Here is a 24,311-nt window from a genome sequence, read left to right on the forward strand (position 1 = left end):
CCTTAGGGGCGTTTGTGAGACAGAGTGAGAGAAATGAAGCTTGGGGAGCTGTTCTAGAGTCTGGCCCACGAGCTCATCTGCTAAATGTGTGTAGGCTTTTTGTTTTTAAAGTTAGCAAAAAAAAAAAAAAAAAAAAAGAACAGTTCTCTCCTATATTTGATATATAAACTTACCGGGATCTCCAAAAGAAATTGAGATGTCCTAAACAGGAAAAGATTGGCTTTTTTAGCAAAGAGAGACATCTATGCAATGCAGACTGGCTTAAGAAAGGAGCAAGAGGTGGATGTGTTTTGAGAGCATTCTAAAGATAGAAAGACAAGCCCAGATAAACGCTTGGAGCACTCATTCGAGTAGCTGAGTCCTGCTAAAAGGTTCAGCTGGTGGTTAGAGCTGAGTAGTAAATGTGCTTCACAGAAATTGGACACATACTAGAGAAATGAGTAGAAATGAGACTTCATGCCTCTGAGGGTGAATCCAAGCCAGAAAGACAGCCCTAAGACTGACTGGGAAGGACTAAGCACTAGGTGGGAACTAAAGACCAGAAGGTCTAGACAGAGAATTAGGGATCTGAGTGAGAAGACTGAGAATTGCATACCAGGTGAGATGAAGACACTTATCAAAATGAGGCAGGATGTTGCTAAATTGAAAAACAGCTGGGCGTTGTGTTGCACGTTTGTAATCCCAGCGCTTGGGAAGCGGAGACAGGAGGATCCCACAGGTTCAAAGCCAGCCTTGCTGGCCTAAGAGACCCTGTTTCCAAATAAAAATATAATATAGGTCTGGGAGTGTAGCCCGGAGGTAGAAGGGTTTCCAGGAACCTCAGAACCACAAAAGAAAGAAAGAAAGAAAGAAAGAAAGAAAGAAAGAAAGAAAGAAAGAAAGAAAGAAAGAAAGAAAGAGAAAGAAAAGAAAAATAGACTTCCACTTGTCCACTTGTAGTGGAGTAGAAGAGTAAATAGAAATAGGTTTATTTTAAATAACTGGTAGTAACTGTAAATCAAGGCTCCAGGAATTAAATAATGCTCTAGAAGAAGAGTAATGCTGTAAATTGAGGTTCAGAAGGCTTTGGAGAAAGATGCTTGGTCTTAAGTGTGTGTGTGTGTGTGTGTGTGTGTGTGTGTGTGTGTGTGTGTGTTAGGGATTTAACCCAGGACTGTTTTCCTTCTGAGCTATACTCCTAGTCCTATCTTATTTTTATTTTAAATTAAGGTCTCACTAAGTTTCTGAGTCTGGCTTCAAATTCACATTTCTCCTGTCTCAGCTTGGATCACAGGTAAACACCACAGTACCCAACTACTTTATTACTAAAGAAACAAGTTACATTATCTAAGTTTCAATTTCCTCACCTATATAATGAGACTAGTAATAATTTCTAATTTAAGATTTTTGAAAATTATGTAATATAATCAAAAGAACCAAGGCACCCAATTAAGTTGTTGATGATGATTATTACAACTTATGCATTCATTTGCTTGGAAGTGCCACAGTAACAATATAAATTTTAAAACAGAATGCAGTTATGCTAAATAAGTATTTGTAAACCTGTATAAAATCTTGTTGCCACGTAATTTTGCTATTTTTAATATCTTTTTATAAAAGTGAATAGTGCCAATTGAAAATCAATTGTTGGTGCCATTTTGGACAATCAGAGAGAACCCTATTTTAAAATAAAAAAAAACTGTATCATATTCATAATTATCTAATTACAAAAGTGAGTCAAGGTCAAAAAGTAGATCAAAAGTGGGTCAGAGGCCAGGCGTGGGTGGCACCCACTTATAATTCTAGCATTTGTGAGGCTGAGATAGGAGGATCACGGTTCGTGACTAGCCTCCACTACTTACTGAGGCTCTCTGCAACTCAGTGAGACCCTGTTTCAAAATAAAGAATAAAAAATAGGGCAGGTGGTATAGTTTGAAGGTAGAATGCCCCTGGGTTCCATCCATCCCCAGTACCTCCAAAAAAAAAAAAAAAAAAAGATCAAAGTTAAAGTCACATTTGTATTAATACTTTTAGATGGATCTTATTGTCAGTGTGTAATTTTAAGTTTAGTTTTCTTAGTTCTTTATCTTCTCAATTTACCTGGCTACAAACTCAAGATCTGTTTTAGCAGGTACGTTGAATGAGACAATGGCTTTAGATTTCAGAGCTATCTCACTCACATCCAATGTGTTAGGTCTATTCACAGGATTCCTGCATCAGGCTGGGAGAGCAAATGGGTTCTGGAGAAGAGACAGGCTCTCATATTTTTGCTGCAGAATTAGACACCATCTATCTGAAAATGGAATCTGTGGTAAAAACCGCCAAATTACTTGTATGCCCTCTCTTTGGATTCAAGACTCACTCTCCAGGAACCATTTAATAACAGATATACCTTGTCTTTCTCTATTTCTACTAATTCTATTACCATAAAGTAGACCAACAAAACTATCCCTGACAATACCTTTGTACCTTGACTTTATGCATCGTTAATTATATCCAAGATATAATTAACTAACCTTATGAATGTTACTCATTTTTGAAACCTGATAGACTTTCGAGGAGCTATCAATTAGAAGAGATGGGGAGGATACACAAGGAGACATTCGAGCTCTACAGAAGTCATGACTCATCTACTACTAACTGTCCCAACATTTTGCTGTATTATCTCTGTCCTTCATTATTTTTACTTCTACCTGGGAGTATGGTGGCAAAGATTTTATAAAAGGGGGCAATTCAGTCAGATAAGTGACTATGATGTTACCTAACTTGCCTATGGTGAAGTACTCAAGTCATTGGATAAAATAAGCCTGTGTAGAGTCTTTGGGTTTTGTTAATCCAGTTGTTATCGAGCATTAGCATGTGTCAGAATCCCCTGGATGACAAAGCAGCACTGTCAAATTTTTATTCTAATAACACTGGATAGGTCCTGAAATATTTTATTTTTGACAATTCTCAGGTGATACTGACACTACTGCTTTAAGGACTATATGCTGAAAACCACTGCACTCACTAACCCATGCTTGCCTTCTCTCCTGTTAACATAAATAACCAAGTACTTGCTTTTCTAAAGCTAGCTTTAAAGATGGGCATGTGGCACATGCTTGTTATCCCGACATTCAGGAGGCAGACCGGAGGATCATGGTTTGAGGACAGCCTCAGCTACTTAGTGAGGCCCTCTGCAACTAAGTGAGACTCTTTAAAAATAAAAATACAAAATAGTGCAGGTGTATAGCTCGGAGGCCAAATGCCCCTGGGTTCCATGCCCAGACCCAGAAAAAAAATAAGTAAATAAGGCTAAAATTAGAAACTTGGGCCATATGATGGAAACATGATGAGTTTAGTAGTTATGTTGGTGCTGTGAACCTTGCGTAGTGTAATGGATGGATTTAGAGTGAAGTAAAGGGGCTTCTCTAACCACTGGGATAAATTAATTCACAAGGGAGTTAATTATATGTCCACCAAATAAAAAATATGGCCACCATGGCACTGATCTTTATTTATTTATTTATTTATATTTTTTTTTTCGTGGTACTGGGGTACCTGGAAACCCTTCTACTTCCAGGCTACACTCTCAGACCTATATTTTATATATTTTTTTAATTTGGAAACAGGGTCTCTTAAGCCAGCAAGGCTGGCTTTGAACCTGCGCGATCCTCCTGTCTCTGTCTCCCAAGCACAGGGATTACAAGCATGAACCACCACGCCCAGCAACATGATCTTTATTTTAATAGTAAAATAGATTTTTAATGACAAAGCATCACGTTTTTGGTATTTCAGGATGTACAACGCATCTCTCATTGTTTTCCCGTCGATCAGAATCTCTGAGCTGTGTGTGTGTGTGTGTGTGTGTGTGTGTGTGTGTGTGTGTTGTGTGTGTGTGCACGTGATGTAAGAATCGATCCCATTTGATTGTCATATTTTTTAACCCAGTGTAACAATATTTTTAGCTTGAGTAGAAAAAATGAGAGAAAGAAAAGCCACAGTGGTGATAGACTCAACTTTCTCGACCCATTCACTGCAAGGGACACATTTTGGTCACAAGAAATGATAGGAATCTAAATTTCATTACAGCCCCATCAGATAGGCTAGCCAGAGGGTTTCCCATCTCTCTAGTTAAACACTTTGCTAATCACCTAGTGCTCAGAGGATTCTGTGCCTCATTCCCATTATATAATGCAGATATAGTAGAACTTTTATGTTCTATGACAGTCTCTCTCACTAACAAGGAAAGGCATGCCTAAGAACATCCTTGGTTTTTGCACTTAACTGTAATCAACACCTTTCCTTATTTGATAATATGAGAAGTTTGGTAAGAGGTCAGACTGTGTGCAAACACCCCGGAGGCTGGAGTAAGAATCGCAGACAAGCTGTTTATGCGTTTCTTTCACTAGATTACATGTAGAATCCTAGCCAAACGAGTCTGAAAAATGTGGTTTTGAGCTTTTCCAGCATCTGTGGTTCAGGCAGTGAGACAGCAAGATGTTTGAGACAAATATCGAATGGTCCTGTACACATTATGTGGCACACTGTCTAAGTAGTTAAGAACAAGAAAGAGGTAGCCTAAAAAAATACCTGGTTTAATAATGGGCCTCTAAATGTATTTGTAACTTTATAACTAGTGACATAGCATTTTTTTTTCTTTTTTTTGTTACTAAATATGGAGACCAGGTACATTTGAACTCCAAGCTATACCTCCAGCTCTTTTTATTTATTGTTTGCTTTTGTGTTGAAACAGGGTCTTGCTAGGTTGCTGAGGGTAGTCTTGAACCTGCAATCCTCCTGTCTTAGCCTCCCTTGTACTGAGATTATAGGCATGTACCACTACACCCAGATGACTTAGAGCATATTTTAAAGCCATCCTACCCAATCGAGGGGTAGTATGGAACAATAGTACTCTAGTTTTAAGATTTCACTACCTAAACCTGTGCAAGTTACTGGACTTTCTCATTGTAAAATGGCAATAATAATAATAAGACCTACTTGAAAAGGTTGTTGTGAGAGTTAAATGGGGAAATATTTAGAAATTTCTTTGAGGATTTGGAACATAGTAAGTACTAAATATTTCTTTAACTCATAGATATTGGTGTCTTACTGAATGCTGTCTGATCTATAGAATTTTGACACACAGATAATGATATTTCATAGAAGATATAGTTATGTCCTAGGGATTGTTAAACTAATGCATACTATAAGCTCAAAAACTAAAATCCAGAGCACCCATGGATGTTCTGATACTTAGCTTCTTTCATTATCACCAAACCTAAGTTCAGGATGTAGAAATTGTCTATAGGTAGAAAGATGCATCCATAGGCAAGGTCATAAAAGCAAATGTAACCCCATATAACTTTTATTTTTGGGGTGCTTGCTAGATGCTTTTAAAACATTTGAGTATCTGTCACTATTTCTAATTAGCCTAATACAACGTTTTTCTTTGGGAAACTTTTATAATCCTTATATGCTGATAAAGGTAAATTTCTTTAGTGGTATTGGGATTTTTGACAGCTATGTATCACAGAGCAAACACTTCTATGTGTTTCTTTTGAGATCAGAGATAAGACAGGTGGCTGATTTAGGTCGTTCACCTTCTCTTGCAATAATTTGCTTATTTTCGGCAAGACCATTTGCTTGTACAAGTAAGACATTGTTTTAACTACACTTCTGTCTTATGGACCGGGGCCTGGATTAACTGAGGTGTATCTTGTTCTTCTCCCCTTCTAGCTGGACAGTGCCACATCACTTATCCAGGCAGCTAAAAACCTGATGAATGCCGTGGTCCTCACAGTGAAAGCCTCCTATGTGGCCTCAACCAAATACCAGAAGGTCTATGGGACAGCAGCTGTCAACTCACCTGTTGTCTCTTGGAAGATGAAGGCTCCAGAGAAGAAGCCCCTGGTGAAGAGGGAAAAGCCTGAAGAATTCCAGACACGAGTTAGACGGGGTTCTCAAAAGAAACACATTTCGCCTGTGCAGGCTTTAAGTGAATTCAAGGCAATGGATTCCTTCTAGGACAATAGGCTTTAGAAAGAAAGATTTTTCTTTCCTTTTTACTTTTCTTTTTTCTTTCTTTTTTCATTTTATTTCCATTTTTGTATGCATACCTGCCAACTCGTATGCCTCTGGCATGGGGAAATTAAGGGAGCAGTGTCTGTTTGCATGTTGGAGGAGATGGGATCAATGCTACTGATCCATCTGTAGCCTGGGGAAGGGGACAGGGGATTCCTGTCCTGAGGTGGCACAGAGCTGTCCTTTTGCAACATTCTCTTCAAGTTGGGCAAAGAGTTCGCATTGCAATGTTTACGGGAGCGGGAGGGTGGGGGAAATAAACTTACTCTACAAAAAAGCAAACTCTAATGCATGCAAGAATCATTAGGTTGGCAGGTATATTCATAAGTGAAAAACCTGGAAGTGTAATGGTAGAACATAAAACTTGTATTGCTTCTGTTTAAGTGCAAACAGTGTACTAGCCAATACGCTTAAGTGTGTGGCCCACAAATTGAACATTTTGACTTCATATCCATGATATATGTGGATTTTTAACTGAGGAGAAACTGACTAGTCCAGCTTAAAATGCTTCCTTTAATCTGTATTCTGTTCTTTCTCTTCTGGTAGTGCCATTACTAGTGCTCACATTATCATTTCTTCCCCTTTTACTAAAACCAATAAACACTTATTTGAACATTTAAGATCCTTCTGGGGCACTGGAAGCACAATATGGTGACCAATCTTTCTTTTCTTTTCTTTTTTTGAATATGAACTATGATTTTTCTAGAAATAGAAGGCCCAGTGGTGAAATGATAGAGGAATGAAAACTGACGATGTGTGAAGGTTTAGAGGAAAATAGATAGGTGTAGCTTGGAGTGCTGGTATCTAATATACCATTGTATTCACTAACTTAAAAATAAACACATTTAATCTTGACCTCTGAAGAATGTTTTTCTTTTTTTTAGAAGGTATGCTTTAATAAAAGATTAGAGTATCTTCTTAAAATTGAATCAAAATGCTTTCTGGGATGTTTGGTTTTACAAATTAGATGTACAGCTGGTGAAATGCAAATAATTCAATCATGTGAAAGCCTAGAAATTTCTTTTGTTTTACTTACTTGATGGTTTGTTCTTGCATTTACTTTTATTCACTTCCAAACTGAATAAAAAATGAGAAATTCTCCTATTAGAACTTTGTGGGCCATTATTGGCCGTGGGCTAACCTTTTAAAATTAATATAGTCACAGAGAGAAAAATAATACAATTTTATTAAGAGAAGCTCATTAATTTCAAAATTGTATTTGTTTAACAAATTTTCCAGATATAGACTGAGGAGTGGGAAGGGAGACACTTCCAATTATTCACCTGAGTAACCCAAACTCCTTCCATTCAAACGACTCCTACAAGTTATCACAGTGTTGTACTTCTCTTGGTAAAATGTGTGTGTGTTTCCAGGCAATGCAATAATATGTTGAAACTTATGAACTTCCATACTCATGTTAGCCTATGCAAAAGGTCTCGTGATCTCATGGAGAAGAGGTGTGGACATTTGGGAAGGAGAGGAAGCTAAGTCCAAAATCTCATGTGGAAATGGTTCTGCTCAAACCACTGCAACCACCATAAAGACTGAATTTAATGCAGGAACCCACAGATTTCCAGTACTAATTAGATCACAGAGAACTAGTTTGCTCTCTCTGCATAAGCATTCAGAAAAGCACCAAAGACAACCATTCACAAATATTTCGGTAATATCTTCCATGTGCTAGATTGAGCACACCACTCAGTAAACTTATAAGGAGACCTTCCTTATTAGCACATGAGTAGGGTGTGTTAACAACACTTACACCCACAGACCAGAACAATAAAGTCATTACCAGCATATTCTCAATTTTGGAAACTCTTGAACTGTTTGGAAACAGCAGTAAAAAGTACTTTTTTTGGAGAAACTCTTTCCTTAAAAAGACAACTCACTTTTACCCTTCTTGACAGACTCTTTAAAAACTGGGGAAAATATACTTTTTTTAACCTCCTTTCTCTATAGGTTCCAAATAAGTAAAAGTGGTAAGGGCTTAAAGACAAGAAAAAAAAAAAAAAACTATTATCAACCTGGTGGTGATTATTCTGTGAAAAGAGTCAACATGATGCTATTCATAAGTCCCCAAAGGAGACATAATTAGCACAATTAACTCTCTGGGCTCATACATTATTCTTTTATTTAATGGGTCAAAGCAAGTAAATATTTTTCAGAATAACCAAGAAACTTTTAAAATACAAATTCTTCCTTGCAAATACTGAAAAAAAAATAGCCAGGGGGTACCAAAGAAACATATAGAGAATGTCCTTGACTTTGAACTATAACATTTTACTTAAATATTTAAGTACTTGCTTATGAATGAAGTTTATGTGGATTTATTTTGCAAATGAGTCCTTGATTTTCAGAATATTCCTAGAAATCAGTAACACATTTGCTTAATCCTTGACTTCAGTTCTATAGCAATCCTTACTATGTTTTCTACCATTGCCCTTGTGATCAAGGGGCATCATAACACAGAAAGATTCTGAGAGCACTATAGCAATAAAAGAGTTGGTAAATTTCTTGTCCTCAAGAACAGTCTAGTTGAGAAAATAGTATGTAGACAGAAGTTCATATGCCAAAAAATTTTATTGAAAGTGCAAAATATAAAAGGTATAAAAACTGCTGTGTGGAACTATAGAAATAAGAACACATTGGGGATATAGCATTTGGATATAGATTAGAGGATGGAGTAGGATTTAGAAATGACTAAATTACAAATAATTCTCAAAGAAACTTGGTAGGAAGAATGACGGGGGTTGGGAGTCAAGGAAAATGTTACACATAGTAAGGTCTAAAACCAAATGCAATCACAAAGAATATAGGATTTATGGAGATGACTAGTGGGAAGGAAGCATGGAAACACGGAATGAAACTCAACGATGGAGCTCATGAAGGAGTGGGATTATTACCCAATAAGTTATTTGAAACTTTTAAGTAAGATGGTAACACAAAAACATGTCTTCATAAGATGGGACTGATAACATTGGGAGGTGAGATATACAAAGACTGATGATAGTGGGAAGGAGCATCTTTCTCTAATGGAAATGCTTGAAGAACTTACAGTGCCTTCTTGAATAAATAGATATGAAACGAGAGTAAGTTACAGTATATTAATTTCTTCAGGGAGTTTAAAATTCAATTCAGAATAGTGAATATCTAAAGAGCAATGTAATAAGATGGTATAGAATAGTATGCTGGATGAGATGAAAAATAGGTAACCAATCTCAAGCAAATGGCAAATTTTCTCAAGATGTAGCATTTTTGAATGTGGGAGGATGGATATTTATGATTTCAATAAACTAAATAAATTTCAATTTCCTTTTGTCCACTTTATTTAGGACAACATCTTTATATTCTTCTAAGGACCCAGAGGGAAAACAGAAGTTATTTATAGGAGATTCTTAGTTTTTCTCCATTAAGTTTTAAAGACTTAGAAGCTACATTTATTCTTCCAAGTCAACTCTGCAACCAGTTGGTTATGCTGTAGCCCATGGGGAAATAGATTATACAAATATCATCATGGTGGTCATCAAGTTTTGAGCATCACTTATATGTATGATACCTTTCAGCAGCTTGAGGTATAAAGACCTATTAAATAATATGTGCAGCAAGCCAGGCATGGTGGTGTGCACTTGTAATCCCAGCATTTGAGAGGCTGAGATCAGAAGATTGCGGTTCGAGGGCAACCTCAGCTACTTAGTAATGCCCTTTGCAACCTAGTGATATCCTGTTTAAAAAAATAAAGGATTAAAAATAGGTATGTGGGTGTCACTCAGAGGTAGAGTGCCGCTAGGTTCCATTCAAAGTACTGCAAAAAATAATACATGCAGAAGAATTCCTAAAAATACTGTTCATAAATATTCACAAATATTGACTTGATAAATTATACTCCCTAAATTTGCTGCTAATAGGTCACAACTAAATTGACTTCTATTTCTTAACCAAATCAAGGATCCCAGAGTGTATTCTTCACTTGAATGCTGTATAGAGGTAATGAGCAGGAGTAAATTAACTACAGAAAGCTGTGAGTGAGTAATAGCACAGAGAAATGACATCGGAGGGCTGATGGACTTGGAAGAACCCCATGGAAACATATGGTAAAAGACACTAAATGATGCCATGTTGAGCACAATAGCTTCATGAGAACTTTAGGATTTTCAGCAACCAAGAAGAAAACCACACACAGTATGGTAGGACATTTTGGTACACTTTTGCTTGACTAGTCTACCCCTTCCTAGCACAGTGTTATCAGGTGGGAGCCAGTGGTTTCTAGTGGTCTACCCTGTCCAGTTGCTGCCAAAAGGAAGAGTTTCTTCCCACCTTACTTGAAGAGATGACAGGAATGGTGCTATAGATGCATATCAAGCTGGAGGCCACTGAGAGCAACAGCAGACACCATAGTATGCAAGATATGGGTAACACCGGTCTGTGGACTCCAGGAGGTAAGAGATTATGGGCAGAGGATATATAAATATCTAAGGCTTTGAAAAGTAGCAGGCATGAGACTTTTAGGAAATACAAGTCACTTAAAAGCAGTTGCACATATAAGGGACTTGGGGAGGAGAGAGACCCAGGAAACATATTTACAAATGACCTGAAAAAAATAAGCCTTTGCATTAGGCTGATTAATAAAGGTCTTCCCTGGTGTATTCCCATCTGCAAAAAATGCAGAAGTGGCTATTTTTTCCCCAAATATCCAAGTAAATGTTATATACAAGAGATTCCCTTATTATTTTATGTTTTTTAACTTGGGCATTAAACGCAGAGGCATTTAACTCAGAGCTAAACCTGTACTATTCTTACTTTGTTTTTTGTTGATTTGCTTCTGGTGCTAGGCCTTCTACCTCTGAGCTATACCTCCAGCCCTAGTTTTTATTCTTTATTTTGAAGGTCTCACTAAGTAGCTAAAGATGGACATGAATCTGAAATCCTCCTGTCTCAGACTCCCAGGTACCGGGATTACAAACTTGTGCCCCATTTGCCTAGCTTATTTTTTAATTTTGGGAATTTTGCTTAGTTGCTGAGGTTCCAACTAAATTGCTGAAATGAGCCTCAAACCTGTGATCCTCTTATCTCAGCTTCCCAAGTACCGAGATTACAGGCATATGCCACTATACTCAACTAAGAGACTCATTTTATTTATTTATTTATTTATTTATTTATTTATTTATTTATTTATTTATTTTTGGTGGTACTGGGGTTCCTGGAAGCCCTTCTACCTCTGGTCTACACTCCCAAACCTATTTTATATATTTTTATTTGGAAACAGGGGCTCTTAAACCAGCACGTCTGGCTTCGAACCTACATGGTCCTTCTGTCTCCACCTCCCAAGCGCGGGGATTACAAGCATGCGCCACCATGCCTGACTAAGAGACTCACTTTAGATAGATCTACAGAAATGCACTAGGTTAAAAATAAAAGGATAAAAAAATCATGGAAATAGTAATCCAAACAGAAAAGAGGTGGGTATAATAATAACACGCAAAACAGACATTAGGTCAAAACTGTTACAAAAGAAAAAGGACACTATTAATATAGCCATAAAATAATCAATGCACGAAGGAGATATGATCTTTATAAATATATACATACCAAATATTAGAGCTCCTAAATATATGACTCAAATGTGACAGGATTAAATAAAAACATGAAACAGCTTGATAATAGAAGGGAGATTCTATACTGATGGGGTGTGTCCATACAGCGCCTAAGGAGATGCAGCCTTCCTCAGCCTGAGTGGCCTACGGCCTAAGGCAAAACTTTAAGTAAAGTGATTCAGCAGAAAAGGGGCAAAGATGGCACCTGGAGGAAGCTAGGAAGGCATGCTTTCCCCATTCATTATGGGTAGGGAGACTGAGCGTTTTTTTCCCTTTCTACCTTTAAAGGAGCTTTCTGCAAACATGAATGGCTCATGTACTGGCCTGGGATTGGCTGTAAACTACGTGCTAGTGATCTTTATCCCGGATAGGCTAGGCTATTTCTCATGGAAATTCCCCTCGTGGCTTGGTGCTATATATAGGACTGCTTGGAGAGAAATAAATGAGATCTTGCTTGACTTGACTCCCGGCTCATGGGTTTGTGTTCGAGTCATCGGTACTCATCATCTCTCCAAGCCCCGCCAGCTGTCAGGCTGGATTCTGACAGTCTGTTGCCCCGTGTGAGGCCCCCTCTTTATCCCCTAATGAAAGAAATCACTGGCGAGTCAATCGGTCTTTGGGTGAGTACCCCCCCCCGTATATTAATATGGGGAAGTTCAGTTCTAAACCTGACCCTGCCCTAGAATCCATTCAACTCTTTCTCAAGAGCTGAGGACTTAATCTCGCTGATAACCAAGCCACCCAGGCCTGGGGGTACCTTTTAAAAACTGCCCCATGGCTCCCTGATAGTAATCTTTATGACTGGGATACCTGGGATCAAGTTGAGGGGCTGGTTAGGCCAGCCCAGACAGAGCAAGGGGAGATCCCCCTCCTTGCAGTTCTCCCTACCGTCTCTGTGCTTAAAAGTTGTTTTCCCCCGCGACCCCCGGAGAAAATCACTGACTGTATCCTCAAGCCAGCAAAAAAGGGGGCTGCCGAGCATATACCCCTCTCTGGTCCCGAAGCCCCTACAAAACCTCCCGATCCCTCCGATCACTTTGGGGACGCCAAGGACTCCCCACAGTCCCTTTCCCTGGCCAATTCCTTCTCCATACCCTCTGCTCTGCCACTCTATGCTGATATAGGGAGAGCCAGAGGAACTGTGGGCCTCTTTGCCGTCAACGTCAACCTGGGAGCAAACCGTCCAGCCGCCTGGTACCCCTGGGAACCGCAGGATCTCAAAGAGCTCCTAAAGGCAGTGGCAGAGGACAGTCCCAATTCCCCCTGGGCAGATACCCTAGTGGAAGGGCTGGCCCATCAGGCTTTAGTACCCCGGGACTGGAGAGAGCTAACCAAGGCAGTTCTCCCTGGGCTGCTTTTTATGAAATGGATGGCCTATTACCAGGAGGAATGCCGAATCTTGGGGGAAAGAAATGAGAATGCTGATCCCGCCATCCCCTTAACCTACATCATGCTTACGGGGATGGCCGAGCCACACACCACTGGCCTACAACAGGCGCCCTCCCCACCCCCCCATACCAGGATCAGGTTAGGGCAGCTGCACTGGCGGCATGGAGGAAATTAGACGATGGGCCCACTGAGGCGCCTATTGCGGCAATCACTCAAAAGCCTCGTGAGGATCTACCTACATTTATAGAGAGAGTGTATAACAGCCTTAAGAGGAAGTTTCCGGCTTGTCCATTAAGAGACAAATTTGTCAGAATGCTAGTGTGGGACGGGATGACAGCCGACCATAAGCAGGCCTGCGCAGGGTTGAAGGGGCATACTTTAGAGAGATGGATCGTGGCTTCTTGGGATGTTGGCTCTATGAGCCATCAACTTCAAGCCATGACAGCTGTGGTAAAGGAAGGGCAACGGGAGGACCTACAGACTCTGATACAGGCAATACAGCAGTCAAGGGTTGCCCCTCCCACGTGTTTCAAATGCAAAAAAGAGGGCCATTTCCACCGAAAGTGTCTGTCCCAGGCTACGCCTCCTATGGGAGGAGGGAAGAAAGGGGAACCCCCCGGATGCCCTGCCCCAAATGCCGTAAGGGCTTTCACTGGGCCCGGGACTGCCGGTCCAAATTCAACTTAAAAGGAGGAGCTTTTAACTTCCCAAAGGGGCTTCCCCCAGCCCCGGTAAAAAATGGGTTAAGACCCAAGATGGTCATCACAATTGGAGATAAAAATTCTAAATATTTAATTGATACTAGAGCTGATCGAAAGCAAATCGGGTTCAGATCCCCAAATCCGAAGTGGCAGAGATGGTCGCCGTGAGGCATCCAGTGCGGTAACGCGACTGATCCTGGAGAAGCCGGCGGGAGCCCCGGGGAGAGTTCTCTTTTCTTTGTAAAGGGCAGGGCACCCTGGAATGGGTTCGCCCCAAGAGAGGGGCCTGTGCCTTGGAAAGCATCGCGGTTCCGGTGGCGTCCAGTGAGCTCTCGCTGGCTCTTGAAAATCCGGGGAAGAGGGTGTAAATCTCGCGCCGGGCCGTACCCATATCCTCAGCAGGTCTCCAAGATAAACCGCCTCTGGCACGTTGGAACAACAGCAGTTAAACATGGGACAATAGGTCCTAAAGAGATGGGCAAGCGCCATTGCGAAGGGACAGGGATGGCCTGCACAAAAGTTCAAGCCCTATCTGTAAAAGAGGCCATGAATTTTCATAGATCAACCCATGTAAATTGGAGGGGATTAAAACACAAATATCCTCAAATCCCTACTAAGGATTTAAAAAGAATTGTTCGCACTTGTAAATCATGTCAACCCTTCTTTCAAATACCCCCCCCCTTCAATTGTCTGGAGTTAATCCAAGAGGCCTATGCCCCAATGGATTATGACAAGTGGATTAACTCATTTTCAACCATTTGAAAAACTTAAGTATGTTTTTGTTTCCATAGATAACTATTCCAGGGCTGATTGGGCCTCAGCTCATTCGGGTGAAAGACAAAACATGCCATAAGTTATTTTCTTCATTGTTTTGCTATTCTTGATATTCCTGAACAAATCAAAACTGATAATGGCCCTTGTTTTACTAGTCAACATTCTGTCTCCTTCCTACAATTATGGAAAATTATTCACACTACGGGCATTCCATATAATCCAAAACGACAAGCTTTAATAAAAAAATATAATCATACCCTAAAGATTCAATTACAAAAACAAAAGGGGAGTTACTACCCCCACATAATCAATTAAATGCATTATTAACCCTAAATATTTTAATTTTAAATATTTTTTTCAAAAGACTCTAACCTTTCCCTTTTTCATAGGCATTGGACCACAGAGATTCCCTTTTCCTCTATCAAAGTAGCTAGAGATTGTTGGCTTTATCTTCAAGCCAAACCACCTCATTCCTTGGCCCTAATTAATCAAGAGGAGTCCCCAAAACTAGATCACCCCAATTGCTCTATGTCCTTCCCATTATCCGTTCAGCCATTTAAAATATCAATAAATAATACCTGTTACTGGGCACCCAACGTTGATGATTCAAGTTTTTGCTCTATAAATATTACTGTTAAATCTTTCTCCCAAAATCTTTGTCCCCCTCCCAGGTTAATTTTTGTTTGTGGTGATAGCATTGCATATGGGTCTTTGCCCCCATCATGGACAGGCCTTTGCACCCTTGCCTCTCTGCTCCCCAATATAAATATTATCCTTGGGGAGAAGTCAATGTCCATCCCCCCCTTTTGATTGGGGAGGGCGAAAAAGGAGAGCAGTACAAGCTATTCTGCTCTTAATCGGCCTGGAGATTACTGCCAGAACTGCCATGGGTGCAGCTGGCTTTGGGATGGCCTTTGAGGTACATAGGAAACTCCCTCCGAATGATTGATAGTATTTAGGCTGTCTCAGAAATGGTCTGAGACTTACAAGCCCAATTAGATTCCCTAGCCTATGTGGTATCACAAAAAAGATGGGTATTGGATTTATTAACAGCCGAAAAGGGAGGCATCTGCTTATTTTTGCAGGAACAAGATAAGATTAAGCAGCTCCAACATGGAGAGGTGGCGAGGAGATCTTCAGGAGAATCTGTTCTGGAAAGACTTTCATGGACTTTTGCCCTATTTTCTTCCTTTGTTGGGCCCCTTGCTGTTTATCATAGTTTTGTACATTGTAGACCCCTGTGATTTTAATAGATCAGTCCAGTTTCTGTTAAAATCAACCAAATAGAAGTGCATTACCAAAGGCTTGCCAGCAAAGAAAATAAATCTTAGGATTGGCGCTCTGAATATGACCACCCATCTCCCACCTTGCAATTTCCCCAGAAGGGAAAAATCAAAGCATGTTGAAGGGCTGGTAGCCAATGACGGGTAAGATTCCCAGGGGCCATGGAAACCTAAGACAGGAAGTAGAGCATCGATCTGTACTATCCAATGATGGGTAATCCCTGGTACTCGATGAGGACAACCTAAGACAGGCACAGTCCCGATAAAATAAAAGAAAAAGGGGGATATGATGGGGTGTGTCCATACAGCGCCTAAGGAGATGCAGCCTTCCTCGGCCTGAGGGGCATACAGCCTAAGGCAAAACTTTAAGTGATTCAGCAAAAAAGGGGCAAAGATGGCACCTGGAGGAAGCTAGGAAGGCGTGGTTTCCCCATTCATTATGGGTGGGGAGACTGAGCGGTTTTTTTCCCTTTCTACCTTTAAAGGAGCTTTCCGCACACATGAATGGCTCATGTACTGGCCTGGGATTGGCTGTAAACTACGTGCTAGTGATCTTTATCCCGGATAGGCTAGGCTATTTCTCATGGAAATTCCCCTCGTGGCTTGGTGCTATATATAGGACTGCTTGGAGAGAAATAGATGAGATCCTGCTTGACTTGACTTCCGGGTCGTGGGTTTGTGTTCGAGTCGTCGGTACTCATCATCTCGCCAAGCCCAGCCAGCTGTCGGGCTGGATTCCCGACACTATACCACACCTTCAATATGAGATCAAACCTCAATAAAAAGTAGATGATTTAGACAACACTATAAAACAATTGGACCCAACAGACATATACAGAGTCCACTTGAACAACAACAGAACACATATTTTTCTCAATTGTACATGGCACACTATCCAGGTTATACCATATATTATAGCACAGTCTTAACAAATTTAAAGATGTTGAAATTATACAAAATATCTTTTCTCACAATCGAATGAAACTAGGAATCAATAGCAAAAGGAACAAGGAAAAATCTACAAAGGTGTGGAAATTAAACAGCACACTCTTCAATAATGACTCACAGAAAATAAAATTGAAAGGGAAATTAGAAAATATTTTGAGACAAAACAAAATATATCCAAACTTATGGGATATACAAAAAATAGCACTAAAAGAAATTTATAGTTGTTTACATTTATGTTTACATTGGAAAGGAAAACAGAACACAAAAACTTCAATTTCTACTTAGGTAGAAATACAATAACAAATTAAACTCAAAACTAGCAGAAGAAAGTGTGATGGGGTATATTTTGTTTTAACCTGGATGGGCGAAGGGAAGCCCAGATATGGTTGGAAAAAGATTATTTCTAAGTGTGTCTGTCAGGGTGCTTCCAGAAGAGATTAGCATTTGAACCAGAATAATGAGTAGAAAAGATTGTCTTCTTCTATGTGGAAGGACATGAACACTTCCTCTGCTTGAGCTGGAACATCTGTCTTCTGACTTCAAACATCAGTATTTCTGGTTCCATGGCCATCAGATTTAAACCAGGACTTATACCCATCTCCTCTGCATCTCAGGCATTTGAACTTGGACTAGAACTATATGATTGGCTGATTTTTGGTCCTGAGCTAGCAAACAATAGATCATGAGATTTACCATCTATGATCATCTAAGCCAATTCTTCATAATACAGTTGTTTTTTGATCCATACCTATCTATCACCTATTGGCTGCAGTTCTTTAAAGAACCACAAGTACACAAAAAGATACGATATATAACAGATCAGCGATAAAAGATATAGAAAATAAATTGTAGAGGAAGATTAACATCAATAGTTGTATTTTTAAAGATATAAATACAATTTACATTTAGCTATACTCTCCAAGAAAAAAAAAGGGAGGGCTCAATCAAAATTATAAATAGACTACAATGCACTAATCAAAAATTTTAAAAAATCATAAAAAGAATGGAATATTTCATAGACATAAAGCTTATAAAAGAATACTATGACAACTATATTCCAATAAATTATACAATCTAGATGAAGAAACATAGATTGGACTTCATCAATAATTTAAAAATTGTGTGCAAAAAATGGCCAACAAATATACAAAGAAGTGCTCAGTATTATGAGCCATCAGAAAAATACAAATCAAAACCAGAGTGAGGGTGAATGCATTCAAACTACTCCCCCATGCCACTTTTGAATGGCATGGGGCTGTAACTGTCTTCTGTATTTCTATCTTTTTAATAAACTTCTTTTTTTAAAGTTTTATTGGTGTATTATAGTCATACATCATATTGGGGTAAAAAACGTGTGTACAGGCATGCACACATCACTGATTTAACCCCTACCCAATTCCCACCCCATTCCCTCCCTGTCCTTCCCTCCCTTGCTCGACTTAGTGGTTGACTTGGATATGTTTAAGTACATTGTGTGTTTTAGAGATTTTCCTCTTACCCCTCCTTTCTCCTCCTTTAGGTTGCCTTGTTTGCTCCTCCATAGGATTTCCTTTTTCTTCATCTAGAGTTCCTCCTATGACCCATTTCTCCCTAACTCTCACATATTAGGGAAAGCATCTGATTTCTTATTTTTTGTGACTGACTAATCTCACTTAGCATAATAAACTTTAAATCTTCAGCAAGACTCCAGGCTAATGTGTGCTTATCCTTAGCTCGGGACAAGAACCTGTGCCTTTTTATCATTTTGTCTTTTTGTGTTTTGAGGGAAATTGTGTCCGGAACCGTAACAGGGGTCCCCGGGAACAGTTTCCCCTAACCAGAACATATTCTCAAACCGTAACATTTTTGGTGCCCATGCAGGGCTGACTTTGTTGAGCTGAAGGCTACTCCACCCGATGGTGGCCCAAAACCCACTATAGGTGCGGGCAGTCTTAGTCAATCTTTTTTATCTGGTAGAAGGGGAGGCCATTCTCAGACAAAGTCTACTACTGCAGGCTGCCAATTCAGTTTAACAGGGAAAAGGGAAAGACAGACGGGCAAAAGCCATCAAAGAATTCTGGCTGAGCACAAAAGACTAGCCTCAAGTCTATTTTAGGGGTAGAGAACGAGGGCATCTCTGGTGTAAATGCCCTCAACCAGGAGGCCAAAAAGGCCCTCCAAGCCCTGGCTCACGGAGCAAAGGGGGACCATTAAACGGCTGAGCGTCCCCAGTTCTGGAGTAAACTGGGGTCCCCAGACCTAGATTCCCAGTGATTTCTCCCAACTCCCACCACCCGAATTAAGACTAAAAAGCCTTAGGCGGTCACAGTGAGATCTCAGAAGAAGGCCAAATTTAAGGTGTTACCCTTCTTTCCCGGCCCAAGATCCAAAAGTTTAGTTAGGGTGAGGGGCATATCAGGCCAGCCCTAAACCATCTCTTTACCCAATATTCCGCCTGCTGCATCCAGAATGACCTTCCATTCTCCCATTCTTAGCCATACCAGAGATTTCAGCTCCTCTGCTAACAAGGAGACATAATGTAAGGAAACCAAAAGGTTTTTTTCCGTTTGCTGGCTGCACTAAAGTTATTGCTCAAAGTTTTCTTCTATTTCTATTTCAACCAGTCATAGTTAAAATGGTAACTTCAGAAAAGCCGTCCAATTAGACTTCTGAGATGTGATTAAAGTTATTTTCTTCTTTGACAAAATTAATGTTGTAAGACACTCATAATGCTTATATGATGTTGTGGATTTCTGTGGTAATCTAACAAATTTAAGGCTTTGATGTGCTAGTGATATTTACCTAATGTCTTATAATTCAATTATTACATTGGAAAAATGCAAAATGTAATGCCTTAGAATGCTCTTAAGCTGGGCATGTTGGCACATGCTTGTAATCCCCACACTTGGGAGGCTGAGACAGGAGGATCGTGCAGGTTTGAAGCCAGTCTCATCTACTTAGTGAGGCTCTCAGCAACTTAGTGAGACCCTATTTCCAAATGAAATATAAAATAGGTCTGGGAGTATAGCCCGGAGCTAGAAAGCCCCTGGTTTCCACGCCCAGTACCACCAAAAAAAAAAAAAAAAAAAAAAATTGCTCTTAACTTCGTAAGGTTTAAAGTAACACTCAAGTCTTTTAAATGGGCTTTTAAATTGCTGGTATCTAAACAACACTGACTGACTGATAGAAGAAAAATGCTGGTGAGGATATGGAGAAAAGGGAATTCTTATTCACTGTTGGTGGGAATGCAATTTAGTACAACCATGTGGAGAATCATATACAATTCCTTCCAAAAACAAAAGATTCATCTGCCATATGATCTGGCTATCCTATTTTGAGGCAAATATCCAAAAAAATGAAATCAGCCTATTAACAAGACACCTGCTCTGCCGTGTTGATTGGAACACTATTCATGCCAGCTAAGGTATGGAATTAGCTTAGGTGCCCATCAATGAATAACTGTATAAATAAAAAGTGGTATATACGCCACAGAATTCTATTCAGCCATAAAACAGAATGAAATCTTGTCATTTGCAACAAAATGATGAAACTGGAGAACATGATGTCAGGCAAAACAAGCCAGACACAGATATATACAGCATATTCTCTCTCATGTTTGGAAGCCAAAATAAAAACAAAAAGGTCTGAATTTAGAATAGTGAGCTAGAGAAGGGTTAGGGGGAGGTGAGATGGCGGCCATTAGATAATGGATGCCAAAAGAGGCAGAAAAAAGAAAAGTGTTCTGCATCACAGCACAGTGAAGTGACTGTATTTCACAATAATATATCATATATTTTAGAAAGAATAAGTGAAGAGCTCAACCTCTCTGAACATAAAAATGGCATGTAGAGAGAAATGCTTATTATCCTAATTTGATCATTACCTGCTATATATTGTGTTGAAATATCACACTTTACCCAATAAAATGTATAATTATTTTATTCCAATCAAAAAATTACAAAGAAGAAAATCACCAAAACTCAACAAAATCATCTCTAGCAAAGAGCACAACCAACAGAATAAAAAAGTAGCATGTAGAATAGAAAAAAATGTTTGTGAACCAAATATCTGATAAGGGATTGATTAATACAAATAATAGATATGTTATAACATGATAAAGGGGATACACACACACACAAAAAACATATACCTCCTATAAATGGACTCCCATAAAATTTTAAAATATTTTAAAATAAAGCTTTTGTACATCAAAAAGCATTATCAGCCATTAGTAAAAAGTCAAATATTTGTAGACTATTTTATTTGGTAAATAACAAAAATCTTGAATACATAGAGAATTGCTACAACTCAATAACAAACAAAAAAAAAAAAAACCCTTTTTAAAAAGGCAAGCCAGGCATGGCGGCACATGCTTTTAAATCCCTGAATTTGGGAGGCTGAGACAGGAGGATCACAGTTCATGGACAGTCTCAGCTACTTAGTGAGGCCCTTTACAACTCAGTGAGACCTTGTTTCAAAATTCAGAATAAAAAATAAGGCTGAAGATGTAGCTTGGAGGTAGAATGCCCCTGGGTTCCATCCCCAGTATTCCTCTCTCCCCAAAAAAGCAAAGATGTTGAATAGATAGTTCACTAAAATGAATATACAAATGGCCAATAAGCACATGAAAAAATGTTAAACATTGTTAACCATTTAAGGAAACATAAATGGAAACCACAATATGAAACTAATTCATACCAACTAGAATAGCTACTCTATATCATACAGCTCTTTCAGGGAGTAGTAGCACAAGCCTGTGAGAGAATAAAGAGTAAACAAAGTTCTGCAAAACATTTTAATTCTTCCATCACATGCATGATTTTATCTGTCTTGGAAAATGGGATGAACGGCAGCCTCAAGGTTGGAAGGATAAAGGAGGCCTCACCGAACTTCCAAGATTTTCGATTAAACTTTTATGCATGTGGCTTACAGTTAGTTTAAGCATCTGGAGGCAAGGACTAACTCATTTACACATAAATGATTGTATAAATTATTTATTTAAAATAGACCATGGCACCGGGCGTGGTGGCGCAAGCTTGTAATCCCCATGCTTGGGAGGCGGAGACAGGAGGATCTGGCAGGTTCGAAGCCAGATGCGCTGGCTTAAGAGACCCTGTTTCAAAAAAAAAAAAAAAAAAAAAGTATAAAATAGGTCTGGGAGTGTAGCCTGGAAGTAAAAGGGCTTCCAGGAACCCCAGTACCACCAAAAATAAACAAATTAATAAATTAATTAATTAAAACAGACCATTACAAATAAATCTCAAGCTTCCCTCCCTTTTGTTCCTGATCTGGCTCATGTCTTCCCCTTTCTCAATAATATCTATTGATATGAGATCATTAGTAATATATTTTTTCTTTACATTTTAAGCCCGTCATAAATATAGCATTGTTACTTATTTTGATTTTTACAGTACCAGGGATTGAACTCAAGGCAATTTTGCACATATTAGGCAAGTGTTCTACCACTGAGTTCCATCTCCAGCCCTCTATAAATTTTTATTTCCAGACAGGGTCTTGCTAAATTGACCGGGCTGGGCTTGAACTTGCAATCCTCCTGTCTCAACCCCACAAGTTGCTGGGATTACAGGTGCTTGCCACTGTGTCTAGCCACTTAGGCATTTTTTCTAAATGCCTTTTATAGCTGACCTAGTAAAAAGGTGGGGCAGACCATACTTTTGCAGTAGCAATATTCCCAGAGTGGAAGAAAATTCAATTACAATAACAAAGAAAGCAAGCTCAAAATACTAATTATTTGAGGTGCTTGTACAAGTCAACATTGAATGCATGTTCATGTAGTAGACTGTGGGGAAATGAATGGTCCAACTCTTGAGTTAACACCAGCTTATTTGATATTTTAAACTCTAGCATTACACATCATCAGTATTGATGATACATTGTATTGATGATACATTGAGGAGGTAAATGAGGGTCTACTTTAGCCCAAAATTGAACAGAAAGAGAATATTATTATTTGAATATAGAATGTCCCCTGAAGAACTTATGAATTAATGTTTGGAGTTGATATAATTAATTCATAAAGGATATTTCACCAATGAATAAATCCACTATCACAGATTTATTAGGTGGTAACCTAGGAAGGTCAGGTATGCCCCTAGGGACTGCTTGTATCCTTGAATCCCCTACTTACTCTGTCTTGATTCTTGCCTTCATGATATCATAGAAGAGCCCTTGCTCCCTCTGTTTCCCACTACTGTTGTGCCCTGAACTCTGCAGACCCTAGCATGGACTGACCCCCTGAAATCTCCAGAACAGTGAGCAAATAAATCTTTCTTGCTCTAATGCATTGTATAGTACAGTCAGGTGTTTTGAATGACACCAATGAGAATGCTAACTGAGAAACATGGGAAATAAAATGAGAAAAAAAATGGCTCTGAATCCTGCCATACATTCCTGTTCCTGTGTTTAGTGGAGAGAGGGTGAGATGTGAGTGTTTACAGTGCTGTGTGATGCAGATGGGATGGTCCATGTGAACAAAAAACAAGCCAAGAATGTTCAAGCCAGTGAGTAGGAAAGAGATTGTCCATCACAATATCAACAGTTATTATCAAAGCATGAAAATGAGATATAACAGGATGCTATTCATTATCCTCTTGGCCTAAACCAATTATTATATCAGACCAGAAATACATTGTCTCTCAATTACTTAAAAGTAGTTAGAAATTTTGTTCTCTTGAACCATTTATTTAGAATCTCATGTGTTCTAGCAAATAGCTCCTGTGATTAATTTTATTCCATGGTTACCTCAAAAGACAATGCAGGGATTTTAATACATGGAAAAAATTGCTTGCATGATCTCAAGCAGCAATCAGGGATTTGGAAACGTTTCTCTGTGAAGGGATAGGTAATAAAGATTCTCAGCTTTGGTGGTTCTAGAAACAGATGGCCAAATGCAACTATTCAACTCTGCCATTGTGCAAGAGTGGCCGTAGACAATAAACAAGTAAGTACAGCTGGGTTTAACAAAACTTTATTTACAAAAACAGCAGGTAGGCCAGATTTGGTTCCCGGGCCAGAGGTTGCCAAACTTTGCTTCTTCTATTTCCTGCAAATTCTCTTCATATTGAATCTCTTACAATTAGTGTAAAGGCTCTTTGATATCTCTCTCTGATAATGCTTCAATAAGATAAAGTAAGTCAGACATAGCGGTGTGTTCCTGTAATCCCAGTAGTTAGGAAGCTGAATCAGGTGCATGTGGGTTCTAGGCTAACCTCAGCAACTTAGTGAGGCCCTCAGCAACTTAATGAAACTCTGTTCCAAAATTAAAAAAAATAGAATAGAGCAGGGGGTTTATCTCAAAGGTAGAATGCCCCTGGGTTTATCCCCCAGTAACAACAAATACACACAAACACCCTACACACACACACACACACACACACACACACACACACACACACACCCATAAAAGGAATGCATTCCCATTAACCAGAGTAGAAGAACCAGATAAAAATTGACAATCAGGGTACTTCTTGAGGTACCTTTGCTGATATTGTCATGTGCATCTCTACCACAATCCTGAGAGGAGTGATTAGTAACTCCATTTTACATAAGATGAAGTCTAGGCTTGGTGCTCAACAACTTAGCTA

At 39.2% G+C, this 24,311-nt stretch overlaps 1 protein-coding gene across 4 annotated transcripts in view; it reads left to right on the forward strand.

The window, feature by feature from the left end:
* CTNNA2 (catenin alpha 2) overlaps positions 1-5,985 on the forward strand; it is a gene marked incomplete at both ends in the record, with an annotated part of 1,014,669 nt that extends 1,008,684 nt beyond the window's left edge. For 3 of the 4 annotated variants that reach the window (XM_080711158.1, XM_080711159.1, XM_080711160.1), the window contains one exon: positions 5,698-5,985. In XM_080711158.1, the coding sequence (XP_080567284.1) occupies positions 5,698-5,985 (288 nt within the window). Of the gene's footprint in view, positions 1-2,173; positions 2,291-5,697 lie in introns of all 4 variants that reach the window. The other variant, XM_080711157.1, reaches the window with a different exon arrangement.
* Positions 5,986-24,311: the final 18,326 nt, after the last annotated feature.

The sequence above is a fragment of the Muscardinus avellanarius genome (assembly GCF_963383645.1).
Source record: "Muscardinus avellanarius genome assembly, chromosome: 15".
In the NCBI taxonomy this organism is placed as follows: domain Eukaryota; kingdom Metazoa; phylum Chordata; class Mammalia; order Rodentia; family Gliridae; genus Muscardinus; species Muscardinus avellanarius.